The 23,496-nt window shown below is 42.9% G+C and overlaps 1 protein-coding gene across 1 annotated transcript in view; it reads right to left on the reverse strand.

The window, feature by feature from the left end:
- Nucleotides 1–23,303, reverse strand: part of Tapt1 (transmembrane anterior posterior transformation 1) — a 51,850-nt gene extending 28,547 nt beyond the window's left edge. Inside the window, exons 1-3 of the mRNA XM_052734868.1 lie at nt 23,099–23,303; nt 14,772–14,902; nt 1,270–1,388 (exon numbers count right to left, since the gene is read on the reverse strand). Coding sequence (XP_052590828.1) covers nt 1,270–1,388; nt 14,772–14,902; nt 23,099–23,288 — 440 coding nt within the window. The 5' untranslated portion in view covers nt 23,289–23,303. The remainder of the gene's footprint in view (nt 1–1,269; nt 1,389–14,771; nt 14,903–23,098) is intronic.
- Between the last annotated feature and the right edge of the window lie 193 nt (nt 23,304–23,496).

A 23,496-nucleotide genomic window follows, 5' to 3' on the forward strand; every position in this document is an offset into this window, starting at 1 on the left:
CTTGCTAAGAGTAATTTCTATTCCTTTCACAACCTGATCATTATATTATTTCTATTTACATTAGAAGCATTTCTTCCTTATCAAAATGGATTAAGGATCATTCAAAAGGACTATATTTATTATTATTATTATTAAGTATAAGCTCATTTTCTACTTCAAAAGAAACTTCTTTGTGACTTAGTCTTTTAAACAAAAGTTACTATTTTGACTATGTACTAGTAATTTCTTAACTCAACTTTGGTGGCTAAATTGTAATCCCAAGTATTGTGCTCCATTAAACATTCACTATAATTAAATGGAGTTTCACAAATCATTGTCCATTTCAGCATTTTAAAATTTCAAACTGAAAGAGAATATTTTTAAAGTTACAAAGGTGACACTTGGTAGACTCTGCTAAAGCTAAGCAGTGATTTATAAAGGATGACCTCACAGTAGAGTGGAGGCATGCTGTTCGGCTGTCAAGAAGGAAAACTGCAAAACCAAAATTCCTACTCTCCTGAAGAACAAAAGCACCCAAGCTTCACACAGGCTCAACAGTCCACCTTTCTGTTTGGTGGAGCAGAAGTGAAAGAAACTGGCATTTACTCCTGGATGCTGTAGGCAGGCCCTCTGCCGGCATGCTTTCTCTATCTCCAGGTTTCTGGGGGCAGGTACTGAGCTCTCAATATCCTCTTTGGACAGTTGGTTAACAACCTTAGCGGAGGCAGGCACTCACCATAACCCACTAGCGATCCAAGTTGGTTTGGGCTGCCTTGTCTTTCCTATCCGAGTGATGGCATCATAGAGTTCTCTACTGCCATCAACCCAAAGTCTGTGACTAAGGATTCAAAGGGCACTAACACAGTAATTCTCAAGTGAACTAGAGGAGGAAGCCTGCAGTAAGGGCTCCTTAGGGGATTCTGATAGCCACCTCCCCAGACTAGAACCTGGACCTTTCTCTGATGAAGCCCAGGAGGCCTCCTAACCCCCATTCGGGGGGGGGGGGTTAAGAACAGGGCCAGTCAGTCTCTACTTGTAGTCCCGTTTCTCTTCTGCTCCCCCACACAGCCCTCCACCTTAGTGTCAGTTTACTGGCTAAAGCAGTTCTAGTTCAAAATCTCTGGAAAAGAAGACATATATATAATATTATATAATATAAATTGAATAGATAAGCAGTGTTTAAAGACCTGTGAATGAAACTATATGAGTCATCTTTATTCTAACAACCCTACAAGTTCTAAAAGTAAAGAAATTGTTTGCACACTAAAAATTGTAAAGAGCTAAACTTACCGTAGGCCATAGCAAGGCAGAGTGAAGAGCCTGAACAGCGCCAGGAAGACTCTTAAAGGAAGCAGGGTGAACACATACAGAAAGGCATCGAGGCACAGGAAGATTCCAAAAAACATGAGCTACATTGACAAAGGAGTGAAGGAAAAAAAGAGAGACATATTCTTTAGTTGTAGATACAAAATTCAAACATTCAGGCTGTCTAAACTTTATGAAAAATTAATTCCTGATTATTTGGTTTAAGAAATAGCACAATGTTAGGCCCCAGTTGCCAGCCAGCAGGGAAAACTCCTGCAGGAAGCACCCTCCCCCCCCTCCCCCTGCCACCAAATCCCCCATCGGACCCTGCAATCTATCAGTTCTACACCTTGCCCCAATACCCATCTGCCTGTGACCCCAGTAACTGCCTGAGACACGGAAACCTAACCGCCAGCTCTCACTGGACCAAGAGGTGAGTGACTCTTCTCCCACCCAGAGTCCTGCCTCTAGGACCCAGGCCCTGGGACATGCTTCATGACTCTTCTCAGTTTTCAGTTTACCGTCCACAGGAGCCAACTACTCAAAAGATGAGCTGCTCAGACTCAACTGATGTGACTTTCTGGTTCTTCTTAAAATATTAGAGAGACTAAAGTCTTTCAGACAAGCTTCCTCCCTTTAACCTTATTCTTCCACGTCTGTTCATCAGGAGACTGGATAGCTACAGTTTTAATTTGAACAGTTTTTGTAAACTGGTTACTAAGTTTAGCATAATCTTGAATGCATGGACAGCTGCTATACTTGGAGGGCCTTATTCTGATTAACTGCAGAAAATAGTTACTAATTTTTTAACCTCTCCCCTGTTTCTTATGGATTTATACTTTCTATTTTCACCCATTAAATTTAGCAGAATACTTCCTAAGGGGAAGGTGAGGTCTTTTTGTAGCTGGAATTAACTGAACCTAGTTTACCAAACTCTGCTTCACAAACAGTGATGACTTTCTGTATGCCTGACATACAAACATGGTCTGATGAATTTGCTCTCACCACAAAAGTCTTCATAACTTCAGACAATAAACTGTCCGGCCTGTATGCGTTATCTAAATTCACCCTGCCATAAGCAGACGTTTCGCACAAAACTCATGAGAAAGTTCTAACTTCCAGGCATGGGATCTTTAAAGAGGTGATTCAAGTGAAAAGGTCGTTAGGACAGGTCCTGATCCAACATGACTGCTACTCTGGAGATGCCAGTTGTGTGCCTTAGCCTTTAATGGCTGAGGTAGCTCTCCAGCCCAGAGCGGGAATTGGGACACAGAAACGGAGAAATGACCATGTGAGGACCTTTGGAGAAGGTGGCTGCCCACAAGCCAAGGAGAAAGGCTACAGAAGACACTAACTCTGTTGACTCTTCATGTCAGGCTTCCCCTTCTGCATCCCTGTTGCTTAACTGTCCAATGGGAATACTTTGTCATAGTAGTCTCAGCCAACAAATATATACATATTTAAATGAAAGCCTATATTAATTTTTGACAAAATCCAAGAAATAAATACATTATCTATACTCCAGATTTCTTAATCTGAATATACAGCTTTCTTCAACAATCTAGACTCATGAACAATGAAAGCACAATGTTAACCTAAGTCATGTGGAAGTCTACCGTTTTAAGGCTTCCCTCCAGGAGAGTCACTCAGATGCCGTTATTGGTGTAAAGTGCTGGTTTTCATTCATGTTTTCGAGTTATGCAAAGGAGTACTACTGACTGAGTAGTGGTCCTTATTTATGACTCTCCTGCCCTTGAGAAGTCTTTCCTATCTGCAGATTCCAAGAAGAATGTCGGGTATGTCTACACAAGAACACAAAACACTAAGGAGTGTGTGCCTGTCTCATGAGCTCATGCTGAAATGAAGATGATATTCCTTCAGCCAACAGCCCTCAAACTGTGAATGTAGGTATGTAACATGCCCAGCCTAGTGGGCACAAAAACACCAGGAAGCAGAATGTGGCTTAACTATCAGCAAGGGTAGCAGTCATGTTGGTGCAGGGCTAACACAGCTGCTTGTGCAGGCGTAGGAAAGGTCCAATGGCCAAACCACCTTGGAGAGGTTTAGAAAAAGCCTTAAATAACTTGTGAGGAGATGAGCATGTGCCACACATACAACATGAATTGGGCAGAAGACATGGCCTGGCATAGGGGGTAGGAAGAAAGCCTTCAGGGCCATGAGTTGCCAGCAGGAGCACAGAGGTGGACAGTAAAGAGGAGGAGAAGAAGAAAACTCCTTTAGCAGCTCAGTAGATTTTGTGTTAGTACCATCTATGGTGCAAAGCAGTAGCAAAAGTCCAAAGGCCTGCCTTTCACATTGTCAAGTCTGTGCCTTAAACCAAATGGCCTGTCAATATCCTTCTTACACTGTGTAGGTCCTATTCCTGGACCAATGGATCTGGCAAAAGATCTCATCACAAAGATAGAGGAGAACATGTGGCTGCAATTTAAAGCCATTTCAGCTGAGGATAAGTGTTCACAAATGTGAGAATACAAAATGCAAAGGAAAAGCAACACAAAGCCCTTCAGTTTGGAAAGGCAGAAATAGAACAGTCCTTACCACTCTGACATTACATTTTCTCCTAACCAGCATTCTTCTACATTCATTACAAATGTAAAGGAACTAGAGATGAGTGCACTAGCCCTGTGCAGAATATAATCTGTCCCTCATCCACTGCATGGACACGGCGCCTGAGGCTGCTCTGGTCTCCTGCCAGTGTCCACAGCGTTCCAGGCAAGCGTTGGTGTTCAGCACTTGGTGCTCCTCTCAGCTCCTGAGGAAATGATCACCTCTGCTTGACATATTCGGAAGCCATGGACGTGAGGGCTGAATGCTGGCCCAAGGATGTGCATTAGCAAGGGAACCAGCAAGTCTGTCTAGTCAGATCAAAGGTCCTGTTCTTGCTGCTTCAAGCAATTCAAGCAGAGTTTCCACTATTTTTACTAGTCTTATGGGTTAGGTTGGGTTTTCTTTTGGCTAACTTACCTTGCAATCTGTTTACTATCTTTAAAAAACACAAGAATTTAATGAATCTCATATTGTGACTGGCTGCTAGCTTTAAAATATGTTATAAAAGTTTGAGAACACATCAACATAAATAACATGTACTTTCAAATCTTAGTGTGGTATCTTGGGAAGGCAGTAATTTTTATTTCCTTTTTATTTAGACTAACTATAAATTACTTAGCCATTCATAAGTAACTGTGAATGAATTCCTTCTCCACATACAAGGTATGACTGTAAAGTTATACATGAATGACACCAGTGACATATGCAACTTTTTTTCGGAGACACAAACATCTCCTGCCTTCCTTGAACAATTCATCCAAATTTCAAAACAAATGTAATGCTCTGACCACCACAAAACCAGCAGTGATTTTTTTTTTTCCTTGTTCTTTTGAGACAGGGCTTCCTCTGCGTATCCCTGGCTGTCCTGTCCTGGAACTCGCTTTGTAGACCAGGCTAGCCTCGAACTCAGAGAAATCCGCCTGCCTCTGCCTCCAAAGTGCTGGGTTTAAAGGTGTACAGCACCACGGCCAGGCCTCCCGCAGTGGTTTTGAATATGCCTTTAGGTCACAGTCTGTCAGAACAGTGGATTGTCACAGGATGTACATCAAATTCTTGATCCTTGTCACTTTCTTCCCATGTTTCCTTCTTCAGCCCTGCTACTGCTGTCCATCTTCACCTTGCCCATCTTAAAGAATGGGGACTCTCACTTTACCTGTCTCACCTTTACAGCAAAGATGTCATCTGCTTGCACTTGCTTTATAAGATAAAAAAGAAACTAAAAATACTGCAGAAAAAAGAACCCCCAAAGCAAAGTGTAAGGACAATACGTATAAAAGAGAATACATACAGGAATTTTGGGCTTTTAATTCTTTGTATTCAGTTGCTCACGTTTTCCCAGAAAGAAAGAGACAAAGGTGACACAGGTCTTAGGTGAACACCTTCCCTGGACCAGGTCACTCCTTAGTTTATCCTTTCATCCTTCCTTAATTAAACACTGTAGAGCTTTGCCTAGGCAGAGATTTTGACGACTGAATCAAGTACATGCTCAGAGGCAGGCACAGTGGTGCACACCTACAGCCAGCACGCAGGAGAGTGAGTGAGGAAGGAGGCACAAGACCAGCGGGGCTACATGCTGAATTCCAAGCCAGCTTGGGCTATATACAAGATCATGTCTTAAAAACAAAAAAGCACCAAACAAAACAAAGACAAAAACACCAAAATATTTCCCCCAGCAAACAAAACAAAAAACAAAAGAGCAAGCAAACAAATAACAAACAAACAAACAAACAAAATAAAAATATGTTTATTGCTTTAAAAAGGTCAAAGTTGGGGCCGGAGAGATGGCTCAGCTGTTAAGAGCACAGGCTTCTCTTTCAGACGAACGGCGTTCCATTCCCAGTACCCACATAAATGCTCACAACCATCTGTAATTCCAGTTCCAGGTTATGACACCCTCTTTTAGTCTCTACAGGCACCAGGCATGCAAGTGGTGCACAGGCATATATCCAGTCAAAGCACCCATACATGTAAAGGAAAACTAAAACGTGTTCTCAGTGAGCCCATGAACCACTCATCGATGCTGGCTCAGTGTCAAACTCAGCCTACGACGGTAGGCAAGTTAAAGTCTGGCTCCTTCCGGAGCAGACACTGCAGGCATGGAGGCAGTGGGCCGCTGCCGAGAGCAGTGCTGGAGCACAGGGGAAGTTCTTCTTACAAAGGTCAGTTACAAGTCACAAACTGCAGACACTCCATTTTCACATAATCTCTTCAGTTATATTCTTAGAGCCCAGATTGATCAACTGTGGATTTAAAAAATAAAAAAACTTCAAAAGCAATGGTGGGCTTAATTAGTGAGCTGGCCCCTGCAATTCCTTGAGTGAAAGCAGTCAAAGGACAGGAGTGTTTGCTGGTCTGACTCTAGAGATCTTGTCCCTCAGGCCCATTGAACCGAGCTCTCCAGGTGTATCCCGTCTCGCCACCTCTGCAGGCAGGCTACAGCACCGAACTCGGCAGTGATGCTAAGGACACATTCTTTGAGCAGTAGGGGCATGGCAAAGATGTTGGCCAGTCTGCAGGAAACTGCACCATAGTCTATGCTCAAACTCACTGCTGAAGTCCTAGTCTCCTACACTAAAAAAAAGATTCACTGTAGGCTTTGAACACCCAATATTCTATGTTAAGGACATTATAGAGCGGTAATGTTCCTGTAACACTGTTGGGCAATAAACATTAAATATTGAATGTGAAAAGTTCTACAGCTGCTCTTAAGCATTTACACAGAACCTACTAACATTACTCTTAGCCATTTGAAAAATACTTGTCTGAAAACAACAAAAGCATAGCTTCTATCCATGGGGATTTTTTAAAGTTCAAAATAAAAATCTCCGGGGCCCTCCCTTAATGCCATTTGAAATTTCAAAATAAATAAAACTATGGCTAGGAAGAAGCAAAACCAGTTGTGGAATGTATTTTTTCAGAGCTCCTGTGAATTCTGAGCACTGTCTCCTCTACAGAGGCCAGCAAACATCATCTACTATGTCAGTGGGTTGAAGTCTGGAGTGCTAGCTGGAGAAGAGGGTAAAGAGCCTGGAAGAGCTCCCTCTCTAGCCCCAAATGCCACTTTTTCTAAAAATATGGTCCTACACTTGGGGTAAAGAGATCCTTGGGACAGACACTCCACGGGGTGTTAATGGAATACAGCAATAGTCAACAGCATAGTGAGAGAGGCCAGAAATCCTCAGGACCACTCACTAGGCATATCCTTTCTAAAAATTCAGTACTAAAGTAACTATTTTGGAAACCCCGGGGAAGAATCTGGTTTGTGTGGCGTTTGTGTTGGAAGTGGCGAGGGTATTGAGTCATATGCACAAGACAGTCAGGAAAGCTTTCCACAGAGGGGGCAACCCAGAGACTAGACCTTGCTAGACAGAATCAAGAGGACCAGAATTCCACACACACAAAAAAATGTGCTTCATGCAATGTGGGGTGTAGGCTGTGGGTGCAGTTATATAAGAGGGATAATACTATCTTCAGTTAATAGCTAAGGAGCTCAACTTCTTATCCAGAAGTTCTTAAAAAAAAAACCCACATGTAGGGATCTGACTTTGAAAGCAATTGCTGCACATTTAAGGACATCTCCAGAGTAAGTAATTTTCATGTCCCTAAGAAGTCTATACTCAGATGGTCAACAAAAGGACTGCTGAGTCAGGTTCATATGTGATGGGCAAGTTTATATACACATTTGTAAACCCAGAAAGCAACAGAATCTCAATCAATGCATCACAGTCATCATAATCTACATCTGGTACACACTTAACAGTAGACATACTTTATATAAGGTAAATAAACTGAAGAATTTCATCTGTAGAAAGGTTTTTGCACAATGAATGACCCTACTATTTTCTGGCCTCTCTTATTTGATGGTATGTCCTAGGCACTCCACTTATGCTAAATTGGTTAGAATCTTCACAATACACAAGGCAGAATTACTACTTATTACTGTTAATGGGACAGACAGGACAGAGAGGGTCTTGCTGAGAGGCTGGCCAGATGCAGGACAGTCAGAGTGCCCTTAAAGCTGTAATAGGATGAAAGGTACTTGAGTCCTTCACAGCTCCTGCAGATGAAGGCAGCTGACGCAAGATGACAATGCATCTTTTAGGCTCAGATCTACTTTTAGGAAGAGATCAGCTTTGTTAGGCTGGCAATACGTAGTCAAGGCAGTCGAATCAAGACGGCCTGAATAAGGGACCAAAATGGCATCATGTAAGGTGTTCAAAGCCAACAAGGCAAAAAGAAGTTCCTGACCAATAGCCCTTAAGTTGTAAGTTGACAAGCAGTCATCTTTTAATTTGCTGGGTGGTCTTATGTGCCCAGGAGGTAACAGCAACTTCACAATGAGGTAGCTGGGTCCCATCACTGGCTGCCGTCCCATCATATCAAGCCTTATTTCTGAGGGGGCTGGTGGTGTTGTCATCATTGCCTCAGGCAGGGATGATACACCCCAGAAAGAAGAGGAGGAAGGTCTACCAAAATGCTAAGGTCCAGTTGGCCTGTACTAGCCTTCCATCTTCCCAGTAGCTCCATAAATGGGGATCTGGGCAAGAGTGTGTCCCAGACAAAGGAAGGCTGCATCCCAACATGGATTTAGAAGGATGTTTCTATAAATGCATTATCATGGAATGAGAAACCAAGAGGATGACCAAGAAGTAACTGACACAAACAGGGGTCTGAGTAAGGAGTGTATCAGTTTCATTATGAAATCGAGAGCTGTTTCACTAAAATAAAGTGAACCGATAGCTACTACTAAGTTTTCTTTATATATGTCTTATGATGAAACAAAAACAGCTTTACATGATGTCAAATTAAGTTTATTACTATGAAATGAACTTCTGAATTATTCTGTTAAATGTTAACCTTGTTTACTCTCAAAAAAGTGCAAGAATTATGTTCTAATAGATAATGAAATCTTCTCTTTCTTGGGATTTTTCTGTTACCATCTATTTTTCCTGTTTCTCAGAAGCAAACTCATTCAAGAGTCTGTGGTGTTTCAAATGAGAATGGCCCCTTAGGCTCATGTATTTGAATGCTTGGTCCCTAGTTGGTGGAACTGTTTTGGGAAGGATTAGGAGGTGTGGCCTTGTTGGAAGAGATCTGAAGTTTCAAAAGTCCATAGCAGGCCCAGTCTCTGTCTCTGCTTTGAACTTGCAAGTAATATATAAGGTCTCAGCTACCTGCCCACCTGCTGCCATGCTTCCCACCAATGATGGTCATGGACTAACCCTCTGAAACTGTAAACAAGCCCCCAACAAAATGCTTTCTTTCATAAGTTGCCTTGGTAATGGTGTCTTTTCAAAGCAGTAGAAAAGTAACTAAGACAGGTTCATATACTATTAGGCCTCTTAAGATGACTCTGTCCATCTTTTCATCTTAGAAGAAGAAAGTAAAGTCCTAAGGAGACTCAGAGGAGCAGGCAGCTGATGGTGGATCACATGCTTCTGGTGTTCTGGGAACCCCTCTCCCTTCTTGTTAACACTCCATGCTTAGTAATAACACAACTCCATGCCTCTTGTGGATGAATATGAAGGGTCTACAACAGTTTCATGTGTTAGATCATTTGGTTCCCAGGTGATGCTACTATTTTGGGAGACCTTGAGACCCTGGGAGATGGGGCCTAGGAAGGAGGTAGGTTATGGAAGGTTTATCCTTAAATAAACCTGTATTCTATTCTGGACACCTTTCTGTTCTTTCTCTCAGCTTCCAGTTTGCTCCTGACACCCACTCCCATCACTAGGTTCTGGCTCACCAGTAGCTGGGAAGCAAGAGTCAAGGTCTATGTACTTGTACTTCTGAAATAATTTGAACCAAGTAAATTTTGTCTCCCCTTAGTTGTTTATGTCAGTGTCAAAATCTGACCAACACACAAATATCATTATTTTTAACCTTCAACCTGATAAATTTAAGGCTCATAAAAACTTGTGATATTTGCTAGAGGCTAGAAAAATCTCAATTTGGAGGTGGGTCTAGGATATAATTTAGTGATACCTGTTTTCAGAGGACAAAAACAGGACTGAGGTGCTTCAGTGGTAGGGCACTTGCCTCAGCACACCTCCCTCTGCTTAATCCTTAGTATGACAAAATAAATAAATAATAATGAATAAACAGGTGATTGATAAATCAGTAGCTGTATTTAAGACTGAACAGTGGAGCTTAGTTTGCATTAAGATGTATTTAAAAACTGTAATGTACAAAGTATGGTAACTGTGAAATAAATGACTGCCCAAAGCATGCATTTACAAGGTAAAAATATACTTTCATTTTAGTCTAACTTTTCATAACAGGTAAGGTTCATAAACAAGTAATTTTTGTAAAAGTTTCACAATAATAATTATTGTAACCTATATCTGATATATGTCCAACATGAGAAATAAAGAACATAAGAGGTAGATAAATCAATTGTAGATAATGGTATATAAAAAGATATGTAATTAAGGAAGGGTTCTGAGCTTTCTATGCTCACTTCCAGTCCACATCGACTGTTGCTGTCCTAGTTTTTCAGAAGCAGAGCTCCGAGGCTAACTCAGTAACTGTTCTTAATCCTTTCCTCTGTTGCTAAAACCCAACATTCATCATCCTAGTCCCTCATAGAGTTGGGGGGTGGCCATGTGCTTATTTAGCCAACAAGGCACAAGTGGAATGTTGGGAGTTCAGGGAAAGCTTTAGTTCTCTAGGAAGGGCATCAAAAGGTGGCAGGCAGTACCAGCCCTTCCTTTTTCTTTTCTTATTATAATGCAGATTTAATGACTTGTTGTTGTCAACTTTCTATTTAAAATCAAGAAGCAGGAAGATCAAAAGCTAAGTAACGAAGACTGGGTGAAACAAGGTCTTGGAGTTGTTGCAGGTCACTAGCCTGCTGGACCAACTGAGACCTCCTCTGACTACATTTGCGCAAAGGAAAGGAGAGAAAGTGTGTTGAGTAAGTCTCTACCAGCCTGACTTTCTGTTACACAGCTAGAGTACTCCTAAGGAATACATCTTGGTAGTCTCCTCCTGAAGCTACATTCTAAACGCTAAGGCAAAATCTAGATGAAGCCCATCTTCTAGTTCTTGGTGGCTCCTTGTTCACACCCATGTGCCCATCTCTGCCTCCTTCCAGCACCTTCACCCATACCACCTGGTGCATGCATACATACCCTATGATGCTTGTTCACAACCTACCTCTTTCTCTTCCTAGCTTTGCCACACAAATTTCCTTCCCAGGCTCTGCCTCAGTCTTCTTCTGCAGCTCACCTTCTAAGCAAACTTTCCCTTCTTGAAATTCCTGAAAGCAGCATTTTACTTATACAGCTTAACGGCACTTACCATTCTATATCTTCAATTATAATTACTTCTATATACAATATTTCCCACCATGCTAAAATATGAGTTTTATATTTATCTATTTACTTCCATGCTACAAATGCCTAGGATATACTATAAGTACTTAAGAGCGAACAAATTAATCAATAACTATGTGGTCTTTATCTCTTTAAATTAGCATATAAATTGGTCAGGGAATTTTAGAAAATGCTATGATGGGCAGTTTTTTTGGAATTTTATTTTTTGCCAAATTTTAATTTTTGCAAAATTATTTATTACAATTTTAGGTTCAAAGAGACGACAAAATTGGCCCTTGGACAGAGATAATTGCATATGTGACACACAGCCAATCATTCCCTAGCACTTGCTCCTACCAAAATACGGGTGCATGAAATCAGTTTGCAAGTCAGCACAGGAACTGCCACATAGGGCAGAAGACACAGGGCTCTGTCCTCAACTAGTCTCCAGTTGTATCAAAAGCTGTGAACTATGAACCAGCAACAGGCCATGTTACCTAATGTGCCTGTCTGGTAAATCCTTTATGAACAAGATCAGGTTTACCCCAAGAGAGCCTGGCTAAAAGGAAAGCAGGAACATCCGGCTTTCCCTAGGTTCTCTTTCTATCCGTGGTTAGCAATCTGAGAAAGGCTGACAGACAATCACTCTTGCACGGTTGGAAAGTTATGTTTAATGAAAGTAAAGCAGGAGATAAAGAAGGGGCCTAGGGGTGCCTTGGAACCAGGGCTCTCCCAAACACCTCCCGCTATGTCCTGAAAGCTTAGAATGAATCCTGTGGATGAAGAAATTCATCTTGTTCCACAGCAGGGCACTCCTAGAAAGGACTGGTAAAAAATTGAAAACACTTCTATAAGGTTCAATATGTCACTGATCCAGAAGCAGGAAAGCCAGGCACAGGAAGGTGAGGGAATACCCCAGGAGTCACAGCTAGAAGCTGTGGGGCTGGGATCTGAAGCCAGTGTGGCAGCCTGGCTGGAGAGCCACTGCACTATTCTGCCTCTTGCTTTTTCTTGCAGAGAATGCCAGTCTCCTCAGTTTTATGGGACACAGAATGACACTCCCAAAGTAGACCAGAAGCACTCAGGAGCAGACCTCAGAAGAGTCCCAAAGCTGGGCAGGACTGGGAGGCTTGGGTAAAAAAAAAAAAAAGAAGAAGAAGAAGAAAGAGAGAGAGAGTGACAGAGACAGAGACAGACAGACAAACAGACAGACAGAGAAAAAGAAATTCATCCCCACCCAGACCAAGAAGTACTCTAAAATGTCTGGGCCTTGTCCCAGGGGAAGAAGTTTGAAAAGGAGTGTTAATGAAAAGTTGGAAGCACTGTTTCAAACAAAGGATGTCAAGTGTAAAGTTGTTCATCTGCTGACATATCATGCAGTTTCTGGGATTATTTTGTTCCACATTAGTTCACAGGTTTGGTAGAAGATACTGAGCTGATTTCCCTCAGCCTTAAAGTATGAACAGTAATGTTTTATACTCCTTGCAGACTTCAGAGAAGCACAGAGCTCTCTAATTGCAAAGTATCGCTTCCAGATGTTATTTGAAAAATACAGTATTTACCAAGAAAATGGCCAATAAGGTATTATATGTTGGTACAGACAATGTTAACTAAAAGGGAGGAAATCATTTAGATTAACCTGAATGCCAAACAGTCTCCCAGGCTTTAAGTGAGGTCCCATTTTCATATTAGCAGTCAAGGAGACATGTATTCAACTGAAAAATATGACCCTCTTCTGAAGCATTCCTCATGTTCCTAAAAGACCTACAGCCAGCAGTCCTGTTCGTGGAAGGCAAAACCACTGAGAAATGAATGGTAATTCAAGTTTGGGATATTATACATTTAACCTTCATACAAATATATGCAGTTCTATGAACAATACTAACTCCTGGTACAGATTCTTTCTTTAAAAAGGCAAATCCTGATGACAACATACCTCATGCATTACTTAACCCAACAGTGGTCTCACAGTGGATCCTAGTTTAAGATACTTGCTTGTATTAAGTCTTATCTCTTCTGGCAAATTTTATTAGGACACACAATATATCACCACATGTGGGCATTTTCTCACCATGAAACATGACATCTGCTTGCTATGAAGGAAAATGATGTGTACACTGCGCTTGCTCTGATGAAGAAAAGAATTAATGGATGCTATAACAAAGGGATCAGAGACATAGGGCCCCACTGTAAGGAAGACCGTGGATGCATTTATGAAGTTTGCCTGTGTTTGCAGATAAATCCCTCCTAGTTTTTTTCCAGAGAAAAACTGTGTCCAGGACTGCTCACTGAGAGAAAATCTTTCCCCACACAGAGGCCTAAGGCTAGATGAGTATATGTTGGTCCTATCCCAGACAAACTAGATGTCAACAGACTGCCTTCCCTCTGCCCTGCACTGTGTCCAAACACTTCTAGCCTACGGTCTATCATTGGAAAAGAGAAACAGTGAGGTCTAAAAGGCAACCAACCGAAGAACTGGTTTCATGGTCTACTTTCTTCTGTCTCACCTTGCCAGCCCCAGACAAAATTCTAGCCGAATCCCCAAACAGAAAATGCAGCTACTCTGGTGCTGAGGAAGGGACGCTGCAGAGTCCTCCCTGCCCCCCACCTCATCCATCAGTCTCTTGGGCTCCTCCATGGGATCGAGCCTTCATCCTCCTTAGAAAGACAACAATGTGTTGATCACTAGGCATGCACAGGGCCACTGCCTCCTCCTCAGCAGTCTTCTAGCTCTTGTCCCAGGACTGACTCCCTCAAACCTCAGCAGGTGGTACTCTACCAAGAGCCTATACAAAGTAAAGTTGCTGAAACTGGCTATCTACACTTGCTGCTTCTTCGCCTCAGCCATAGTGGCTGGCTCGTGGCTTCCCACTGCCTGCCACACCTCTTGCTTCACAGTGCACCGAGCGAGCAAGCTGGGAAGCACAGTTCTGAGGAAGCAGCTAGACCCGACAAGCCTTCTGTTACTATAAAAATCCATGAATTAGCTCATACATCTTTCCTTGTAATAAGCTCTAGAATCTCTCAGGACTCCTAATGCCAGCAGCATTAGAGGAAAAGGGCTTTCCTGTCCTCTGACTGACCTCACAACAAGCTACTGAAGACTTAGTGCTGTTTTTCAGTATCTCTTTAGCAGGACGCTTTCTGTGACAAGGCTTAAACAAGTCATCTTTTCCTTTGAAGGTCTGTCACTTCTGTGTTCAAACATGTGGCTATTCTAAGAAATTGGAACCTCAGAGAAGGCTGAAATCAAATACCTTAAGTGGAAAAAAAAGGAAGTGCTATTCTAGAAACACACAACTGAAGGGAGCTGAAGAACAGCTCAGAGAAAGAGTAAATCCTGGGATAAAGCTGCTTAGACAAGATGAAAATGTGGGAAGTTTAGTAACTAGCAAAATGAAGGTGTGGAGAGATTCAGTGATGTTCCCCTCATACTAAAACCAGCTGTCATAAGCTGCTCTCTACAAGCAATCCTATATCCCCAAACATGTTCAATTACTTACCATGTTACTTCCAATATTTTAAAAACTCAACAGACGTTCTTCACAATTTTTTTTTCATAATTAAAACTTTCAAATGATGTTTGGAAATGAAAAAAAGTACCTTTTCCAATTCTCTTGGTATTCGCATACAAGTGTACACTCTTTCTCTTCGCTCTGTATACTTGGCCTCGTTATGTTCGAGGAAGTACCCTCTTGTTAGTTCAGCACTGAGGAACCTCAATAATGAAAGTTCTACAGAAAAAAGAAAATGACACAAAACAAAAAGAACAGTGTTTATCAAGGAACTCACAGGTGAGCTGGGGCCATAGGTAATACATATAGAACAAAAGGAGAATGCTACAGTCGATAGGTCTGTGCCTAGAAGAGGGACACCCAAATGACTGGAGGGTGCGGTTGGGGAATGATTGCTGTTGCATAAACTGAAAATGCCAGAGGAGCATGGAAGGGATGGTTACTAAGAGCCAGAAGTCAGAACATCTTTCCAACCAGTCCTGGCTCTCATGGTGTTACAGGCCTGGATGGTAGAGACACAGAAGAAAGAGTAGCATTCCAGTAGCCCAGAGCCCTGGATGACACTGCTATCAGCCCATCACTATGCCAGGGCAGCCATGCAGACCCAGGCCAGCTGTCTCCTGCTCAGGTGAACCCCGAGATCATGCAGAAGAGAGCCAACAGCAGCACTCCTCTCCATGAAGGCTATGTGAAAACTTCCCACTGCCTTGAAGGCAATAGCTACACAAATCGGAACCTTCCTTTCCTAGGGTTGGCCGCCTTGTCCATGTTTCCTTTGCTCCTCAAACATAGATTCATCTAGTTTATATCAGTAGAGAAAGGCAAGGTCAAAGTAGCTGAAATATGTACCGCTCTGCTGGATTTCAGGTAAGCAGTTGAGGTGGAGATGCCTGACCCCATTCTTTCTGGTATGCCATGCTTCCATGGCACCTCAACAATCTCTCCAAACCCCTTACCTGACCATCACTGTCTCACTCTACAGGAGGCCAAACTTTCTTCCAGGATAGGAAAAGTTTTCAAATCATCTCTGAGCCTACTCTGTGATCTAACAGACGTAGTACTGAAGCACTGGCAAGTGGGGACAGTCAAATGTGTCTCAAAAGGCCCTGCAATGACAGAAGCAGGTCTAGCTGAGGTTCCGAATAGTAGCCTTAAAGAGTTCACTTCAGTCAGCACTGGAACGAATCCCTAGCTCCAGGAGTTCCACATCACATGCCTGGCTTGTTTTGCTTAAGTGGTATGTTCTATGTAAGTATACACACACACACACACACACACACACACACCCCTCTAAACATAAAACTAATAATGTATTTGCAGAATTGGTGATACACTCAAAAGTATCTGGGCTTGAAATAGGGAGGTTAAGAGTTCATGGGAAGAAATGCCACCATTTCCCCATAGCTGCTTGGTACAGGGCAGGCAGGGTCACTGTGCACCCCAGGCATCCTGCTTTCCTTTCTCGGGGTATTGCAGTTAAGTCACTGGGTGAAGTAGACACAAGATACAATGTTTCTGCTTATATTAGCAGATGCTCTGACTTAAAGGTACCATATAACCTCATTCATACAGGATACCTGTAGACTAGAAATTTTCTAGAACTATAGAAAAATCTTAAGAGAAAAAGAAAGCCCTATGTGCTGCTGCTATACAAGAGAAACGCTAACACTGTAAGGCTATGCTTATACCGAGTTCAGTGCCAACTTTGGTACTTCCATCTCATCTTATTTAACACTGATTTACTTAAGATGACCTATATAAACACAAAAGTAGGATTGATCCAAATGCCCAACATTGGTGGAACTTAATAAATATCAATGATACACTTTTAAAAGACAATCAACTCAGAAGTGGAAAGACGAGAATATAAGTCCCCAGAAGAGAAGAGCTGCTGGGTGCTAGGGCTGGCACCATTCTGAGTTGGCAGGGAGTGGGCAGGGAGCAAAGGCTCTCCAGCCTCAGCTGTGGTCCTCTGCGATCATGATTATAAATGACAGCCCAACGGGCCTGGGCCTAACCCCTGAGAGCAGTGCCAAGGTCCCATCACAGGGATGGGAGGCTTCCTGTCTCCAACAAGAGACAGAAGCTGGGCATACCAGGAGTCTGTCATCTGTGTGAAAGAGACACACAGACAGGTCATTATACTTTACCTTTTAAAGGGGCAAACTGAACAAAGAGGGTTGGATATACCTGTTTATTGGGGAAATTCTCTGCCAGAGTGGTGTCTTCCTTAGTGACTGCAGAGGTTAGTTTTTGATATATTTAGTGTTTTGTTGTGGTCCATAAAAAGAATGTGGGGTCAGTTGGAGAAGGGGATCCAGTACCAGCTCTCCCATATTTGAGGCCCACAACAGTCAAGTCACAGATCTCAAGTTCTCAAATGAGAAAACAGCCTACCGCCAGCTCTATAATACCTGTTTCTGTCTTGCCTTCCACACAGATCTCTGAGGCACTTGACAGTGTTTGTGTGAAAGCAGATGAAAACCACAAGGCATGATGCAGTGTCATGAACTACAATTCCTTTCTATATATTCACTGTAATATTAACCATTTCTGGTGTGGTTGCTACCTAATATCTATTAATGCTATTTCTGCAATCCTGGTTCTATGGTGAAAAGTATCAATAGTACATTTAACGAACAATATAACCTAAATTAACTAGATTTCATAAACAGGCTATGAAATAAACAAAAAAAAGTTTCAACTCTATTATAAATACAAAAGAGGACATGTGAGTAATCTACCTCTAGAAATACAAGAATCTTAGTGCTAAGCATCAAGTTAGAGTCTATAATGCTAAAACACTAAACAATAGAGAGCACGCTTTAGTTATAAGCATTCAAAACTGTAAAAGCAGTTCTACAGCTACGGCTGCCTTGCAGATGAAAAAACCAAGGCACAGAGAAGCAAAGGACATCTCCAAAGTTACACCCAAACCAAGTGACAGACCAGATTCAGAGTTCTGGCCAAGGGGGTACTTTTCACTACTAGATTACACATTCCAGTACTGTTCTCTCTTGGGAGATAGGGACTTGCTATAGCTGGCTGGTCTAGAACTCACATAGAGACCAGGCTGGCCTCAAACTTGCAGTGATCCTCCTGCTTCTGTTTCCACATTACTAGAATTATAGACATGAGACACCATGCCCAGCTCTCAAGTGCTTTTTAAAACAGATACCTGTACTCCTTCTGAAAAATCTAGTAACCCATCAGTCCCCATTCTTTGTACTTCCACAGAACCTGAGCTCACATCTGTGCAGCTACACTAAGCCAGTGTACCATATTTTTCTAATGTCCATCCTGAGCAAGTTCTAAATGTAAGTCTCTGCACACAACCCATACCATGTAATAGGCTGGAGAATGGTTTTCAAAGGTACAGTAAAATAATACTAAAAACTAAAAACCAAAGATTCATGGTATAAAATATCTTGAAGGCCTTATCTTGCCTCCTTATCAACAATTAAGAGAAAAGACCCTGTTTAAAGGGATGGGATCCTTCCACTCTGAGGCAGCTTACAAAGGTCTTGTGTTCAACGCTTCATATAATTCTTACAACAATTATAACTAAAAAGGGAAGATAACAGTATCCACATAATACATATGAAGACACTGAGAAAATTAACAGACCTATCGACTCACTTAAAAAACAAATGTGAGAGCGAAGTCCAGAACTCTGACCTGCAAATGCAGCATGCTCTCTCTTCTCACCATGATTACATTCAACCACCTAGTTATTTGAGAGAAAAAGACCTGGCCAGAATCTGCTTTTGATCCATGACAAAGGAAGGGGCCTCCCCTGCCTTGGACCTGACCTGTTATGTTGGCCATGCTGCTTATATGGCATTGTTCCCCCCTCACTCCCTGGAGAGGTCGTACTTCCTCCTGAGATGTTCAGCACCCCAGTGCACTGTGGCTTTGCTAAACTTGCTTTAGCGTTCTACAGACCTAGCTGAGCTTACGTGTACTATAACTTAGGGTATAGTCTTTTGAAAATAGAGCTATTTTACTATTTAATCATGTGTGTCTATATTAGAAGATTGTAAATATTAACAAAAGTAAAATAACACCGAAGTCCAAATCAATGCCACCAGTGTATTTTAATGAATATTCACCTCCTATCACAGAAATGCTCTGTAATCCTATACTTTAAATTGAGAAATAAATGTTCTAATTCTTTTCCTCACTCCTGAAACACCAACTATTAATCTTCCTCACCAGAGACAGCTTGCTTTAGAAACTAGAAGCTAAGATAAAAAAGTATTTATTAAAAGTAATGAGTAATCATACATATATTTATATGTTCAGCAATATGTCTAAATATATCTTCCTTAAAATAGCACTGCACATGAAAAAGGCAAATTGGAAAGGAATACTGGTTGATTGTTATGAAACTATGGAACACGCATGTCTCCAGCCTTAAGGAAAGGAAGTGTTTATAAAGTTTAAACACATACCTGAAATATTAAACATACTTTTCTTACACACAGGCATACTTTTGTACAGGGAAACTAGGAATCAACTTTTCTAGGAGACAATAAAATAGGAGTGTTGCCCGCCTGAGCCAAATGTAAGAAAAAGAAACATTTTGCATACTATATTCAAGTTCTTGTTTGTTTGTTTTGAAGACATGGGTACTCCATGTAACCCAGGCTGAACTTGAACTCCGGATCTTACTCTGCCTCCCACCCTTTAAAAAATGTTTATGGTCTCATTTAGGACAGTAAAGAGAAGAGCAGTCATATGTCTAGAGATACAAAACGGTATAAAAATGAAAGCAACATCTTGGTTTTTTTTTTGATTTTTCGAGACAGGGTTTCTCTGTGTAGTTTTGCGCCTTTCCTGGAACTCACTTTGTAGACCAGGCTGGCCTCGAACTCACAGAGATCCACCTGCCTCTGCCTCCCAAGTGCTGGGATTAAAGGCGTGTGCCACCACCGCCTGGCTGAAAGCAACATCTTAACACTAACAAAGCGAAGGATTAAAAGTGTGAGAAGTGTATCAATAATCCTGCAGCCAGCTTAAATTTTCAGGTCACAAACAATAGGATGTAGGGAATATGAATTGTTTGAATCCCATTGACAATCTTTGTGGGAAACTTGTAACAGAAAACCAGTTGGCTTTTCTGTTTCAGTTTTCTTTCTTCTTGTGGAGCTCCAGCAAGATGTGTGAAGGCGAGGAGGGGAAACAATAACAAGGGTGAGCTCCCTAAGTCACCATTACAGAGAGAACACTGTCACAGCACTGTTCCATCACAAACATCACTGCTGACCACACCTGACAGCAGGTGTCTCACTTTACAAGCTATGCTTATCTGCTCACCTCCTACACTTGCCTTATTGGGAACTGTTCCATGCTCCTGGGCAGGTGTCATGTTTATCTTACACCAAACTTCTGTTAAGTCTCCATGGAGAGTAAGACAACTAAGTTAGATACGATTTGGTAGTGGCTTGATGAAGCACAGCCAAGTGGATTAAGCAAGCAGTCTAAACAAAAGCAATCCAACAACTGAACCAAGCTAAGAACACAGATTGCCTAATTTTTAGTCCAAAGTTGACTTGCTGGGCATTAGTTCCGAAAGGGCAAGTACAGCTACATAGACTCTCTCTCTCGTCTAGAACTGCAGATGAGTCAAACGGGGAACAACACAGAAACAGAATGATATGCACTACTTACTATCTGGTCTATGTCCAAAATTTTAAGAATATGAAAAAGAAACAAGGTGAGACTACAGTTCTTGGTGATCACTACTCCCAGAGTTTGAGGTCAGTGTCCAGATACAGGAATGGTGAGTGGGTATCCATTTCTAACTGTGTTAAGGTGTAAGTACTAGTATCTGTTAGACAATAAATGAATATTTTATGTGTGTGTGTGTATGTGTGTGTATAAAATACAGATGCTGCTGAGAATAAAATAATAGCAGAGTCTGCAAAGAAACACAAAGAAAACATAACTGACAGATAAATGCGTGCCATATTTATAGCTGTATATACTCAAACTAATAAAATATACATATACATATATTTTTTCCTCAACAGATGATTAGGAAGGGCAGAAATACAATAACAAAACAAACCTTGACCACTGTACTTCACTTTATTTTATTCAAGGTATGAATAAGCACCTTAACTGGATATTCATTGAAACAGAATCCTAGACTGTTAGGACCGACCAACAAATGTCTTATAAAGACGCCCCGAATTCCTTGGGGAAAATGATAAAGGGGACATTGGAACTAAGTGATGGTTGGGGCCATCAAGACCCCAAGATTATGACTTTCAAAATGAACAGCAAAGAATGCCCTGGCTTGCAGAGGGAGGACAGGGCAAGTCCACAGGAGCCTTTCCAGAGAACAGGCAAGTAATGCTTCAGTATGAGCACTTAGTCTTAGGAGACTGACATGGGGAGAGATGTTTCCAGCTTGACACTAGGTGGTGCCCTCTGGCCTAGACAGTAAGTTTCCTATATTTTAGAAAGGAGGCAAAAAAAAGATAACAGAGCAGTGGAAGAAAGGAGCGCTGGAGGTGAACAAAGAAAGAATGCCTAGATTTCTACTCTGGTGGAGATGCCGTTGCCAAATGAAGCAACAGTCACAGGTGGGCAGGCATCAGCAACAGTGAGGGATGTTTGAATCTGAGAACACAGACACCAGGGGACTGAAGGGGGTGGTTCACACAGAACCCACACAGGAAAACCACTGACTGGTGTCTCTAACTGAAATGTTCCTGGGATGCTTGCCTAGATCCCTAATGTCACCTACCAAAACAGGAGGAACCACTATCTCCTCCCTTATACAAGACTGATGGGACTGAGGGAGAAGAAGGGCCATCGCAATAGCTAAGGCTGTGTGTCTCCTTAGGAAGGACTTTCTGCCACTAGAGGTTGAAAACTCCAGCTTTTAACCCATTAAGTATACACTCTGCTCAGCGTACCACGTTGGTGAAGAACAAATGTGTGCTATGATGTCAAGCTTATGTAAGTCCAAGTATCCAGCTCCATTCCAGAAAAGTCCACTTCTTCAGAGGTTTAAGGTCTGTGTTCACCAAAGGCTCTTCACAGCTTCATTTTTTTTTCCTTCACGCAAACAATGTAAGGTTTCAATAGTAACGGCTTTCTCGGAGCTAAAAACTGTTTCAAAGAAACTGTCCTGAAACCTGGTCACGTTTGCTTGCAGTAGTCAAGTAGTCTTAGTAAATAAGCAGCTGAGAGATGGAAGACTCTCTCTTACTTAGGTCCTGCCAATTCAGAAAGCAAATACTCTTGCAGGCCAGTGTTTAACTGACAACTAAACCAAATAAAGAATGCTGGAAAAACTTTAAGTGGCTAATCGAAAAAGGCCAAACAAGGCACAGCCTGCACTCGAGTTTTCAAAGACATGGAGACCCATGCAAAACTCTACATCCAATTCTGAGAAGCGGCAACTCTATCAGGATCTATCCACCAATCTTTGGTATTCCTATAATTTCAACACCCACAGTGAATGGTAACTTGAATGTGTGTTTATATAAGCTGCAAGACCTAGAGGCTAACACAGTCTGTATTCCACTGTATTGGCTTGGAATCAGTTGGAAGAAATGCCATCAAGTTGCTGTCCAAGAACTTGGACTTACTATGTAAGAATTAAAATGTAATCACTCATATATCCAATGAAATAGACACATCAAAATCTTCCTTTTTCTTCCGGGCTTACTACGAAGCTTCAGTATGAACACCAAAGCTATTAAAAATTCTTTTAAAATAGTAAGACCCGAGAACACACTGGATTCCTAATACTTTAACAGTACGCTTTAAAGTGTTTATGGACGGTGGGACTCAAAAGTGGTACATATTTTCTTGTGTGGCAAAACTATTTCTTCTGGTTTAAGTTTCAATTTTAGGAAAAGTCCACATGTAACATTTTAAGGGGTGCCGCACATCTCTGAGCCGGAGAAAACTACTGAACTTCACGGTCACGGCCACTGTCAGCTGAGTCTATAAAAAATGTACTCGGAGGGCAAGTTAACAGGTTTCCGAGGCTCAACTTCGCATAAAACACAGCGGGGGGAAAAAGTCACCTTGTCATGGACATCATCTAGAAAGCCCTGCGCTTCCCATTTTTTTTGACCTCTTTCGGAGGTGGGAGACGCCTGTCACTGTTGAGACCGGCCGGGAGCAGTCGGTGACCAGGGACAGTGGAGCTCCAGGGCGCACCTGGCTCGGGGATGGCCGCGGGAGCGTCGGGCCGCGCGCACCAGCCGCCGGGGGAGCTGTCACCGGCCGCGGGGACTCGGGAGCCACAGGAGCGGCGGCCGCTCCGCGCGCCGACTGGAGACTGCGGCGTCCCGGCCACCTCAATCCCGCGTCGGCCCCTGGGCAGCCGGCCGCGGCCTAGCGCCGCCCGCCCGCCCGCCCGCTCGCCCGCTCGCTCGCCCGCCTCACCTGCGCGGCCGCGGCGCTTTTCCCGCCGCCGGTCGCTCTCGTAGAAGCCCAGCGTCTCGGTGTGCTGAGGCGCGGGCCCGTGGCCGCCGCCGCCCGGCTGCTCCGCCTCGCCGCGGCCCGTCCGCTCGGTGCCGTCCGCGCCGCCACCGCCGCCTTCTCCCGGGGCGGCCGCGTCGCAGACGCCCGCCATGTTCCGAGCGCCACACACTGTCCCCGCCACCTCCCTCCAGCCGCCCGCCCGGCCTCCGCCTCCCGCCGGCCCCCTCGCCGCCTCGCCCCGCCCCTCGCCCGAGCCCGGGCCGCCGCCATCCGCAGCCCGCCGGCCGGCGCGCGCCATTGGCGTCAGCGGCGCGTGGGAGGCCGCGGTGGCCGCCGCTACGGCCGCCGCCATCTTCTTC

Source organism: Peromyscus californicus, unplaced genomic scaffold (genome assembly GCF_007827085.1).
Source record: "Peromyscus californicus insignis strain IS unplaced genomic scaffold, ASM782708v3 Scaffold_13__1_contigs__length_99412109, whole genome shotgun sequence".
NCBI lineage: Eukaryota > Metazoa > Chordata > Mammalia > Rodentia > Cricetidae > Peromyscus > Peromyscus californicus.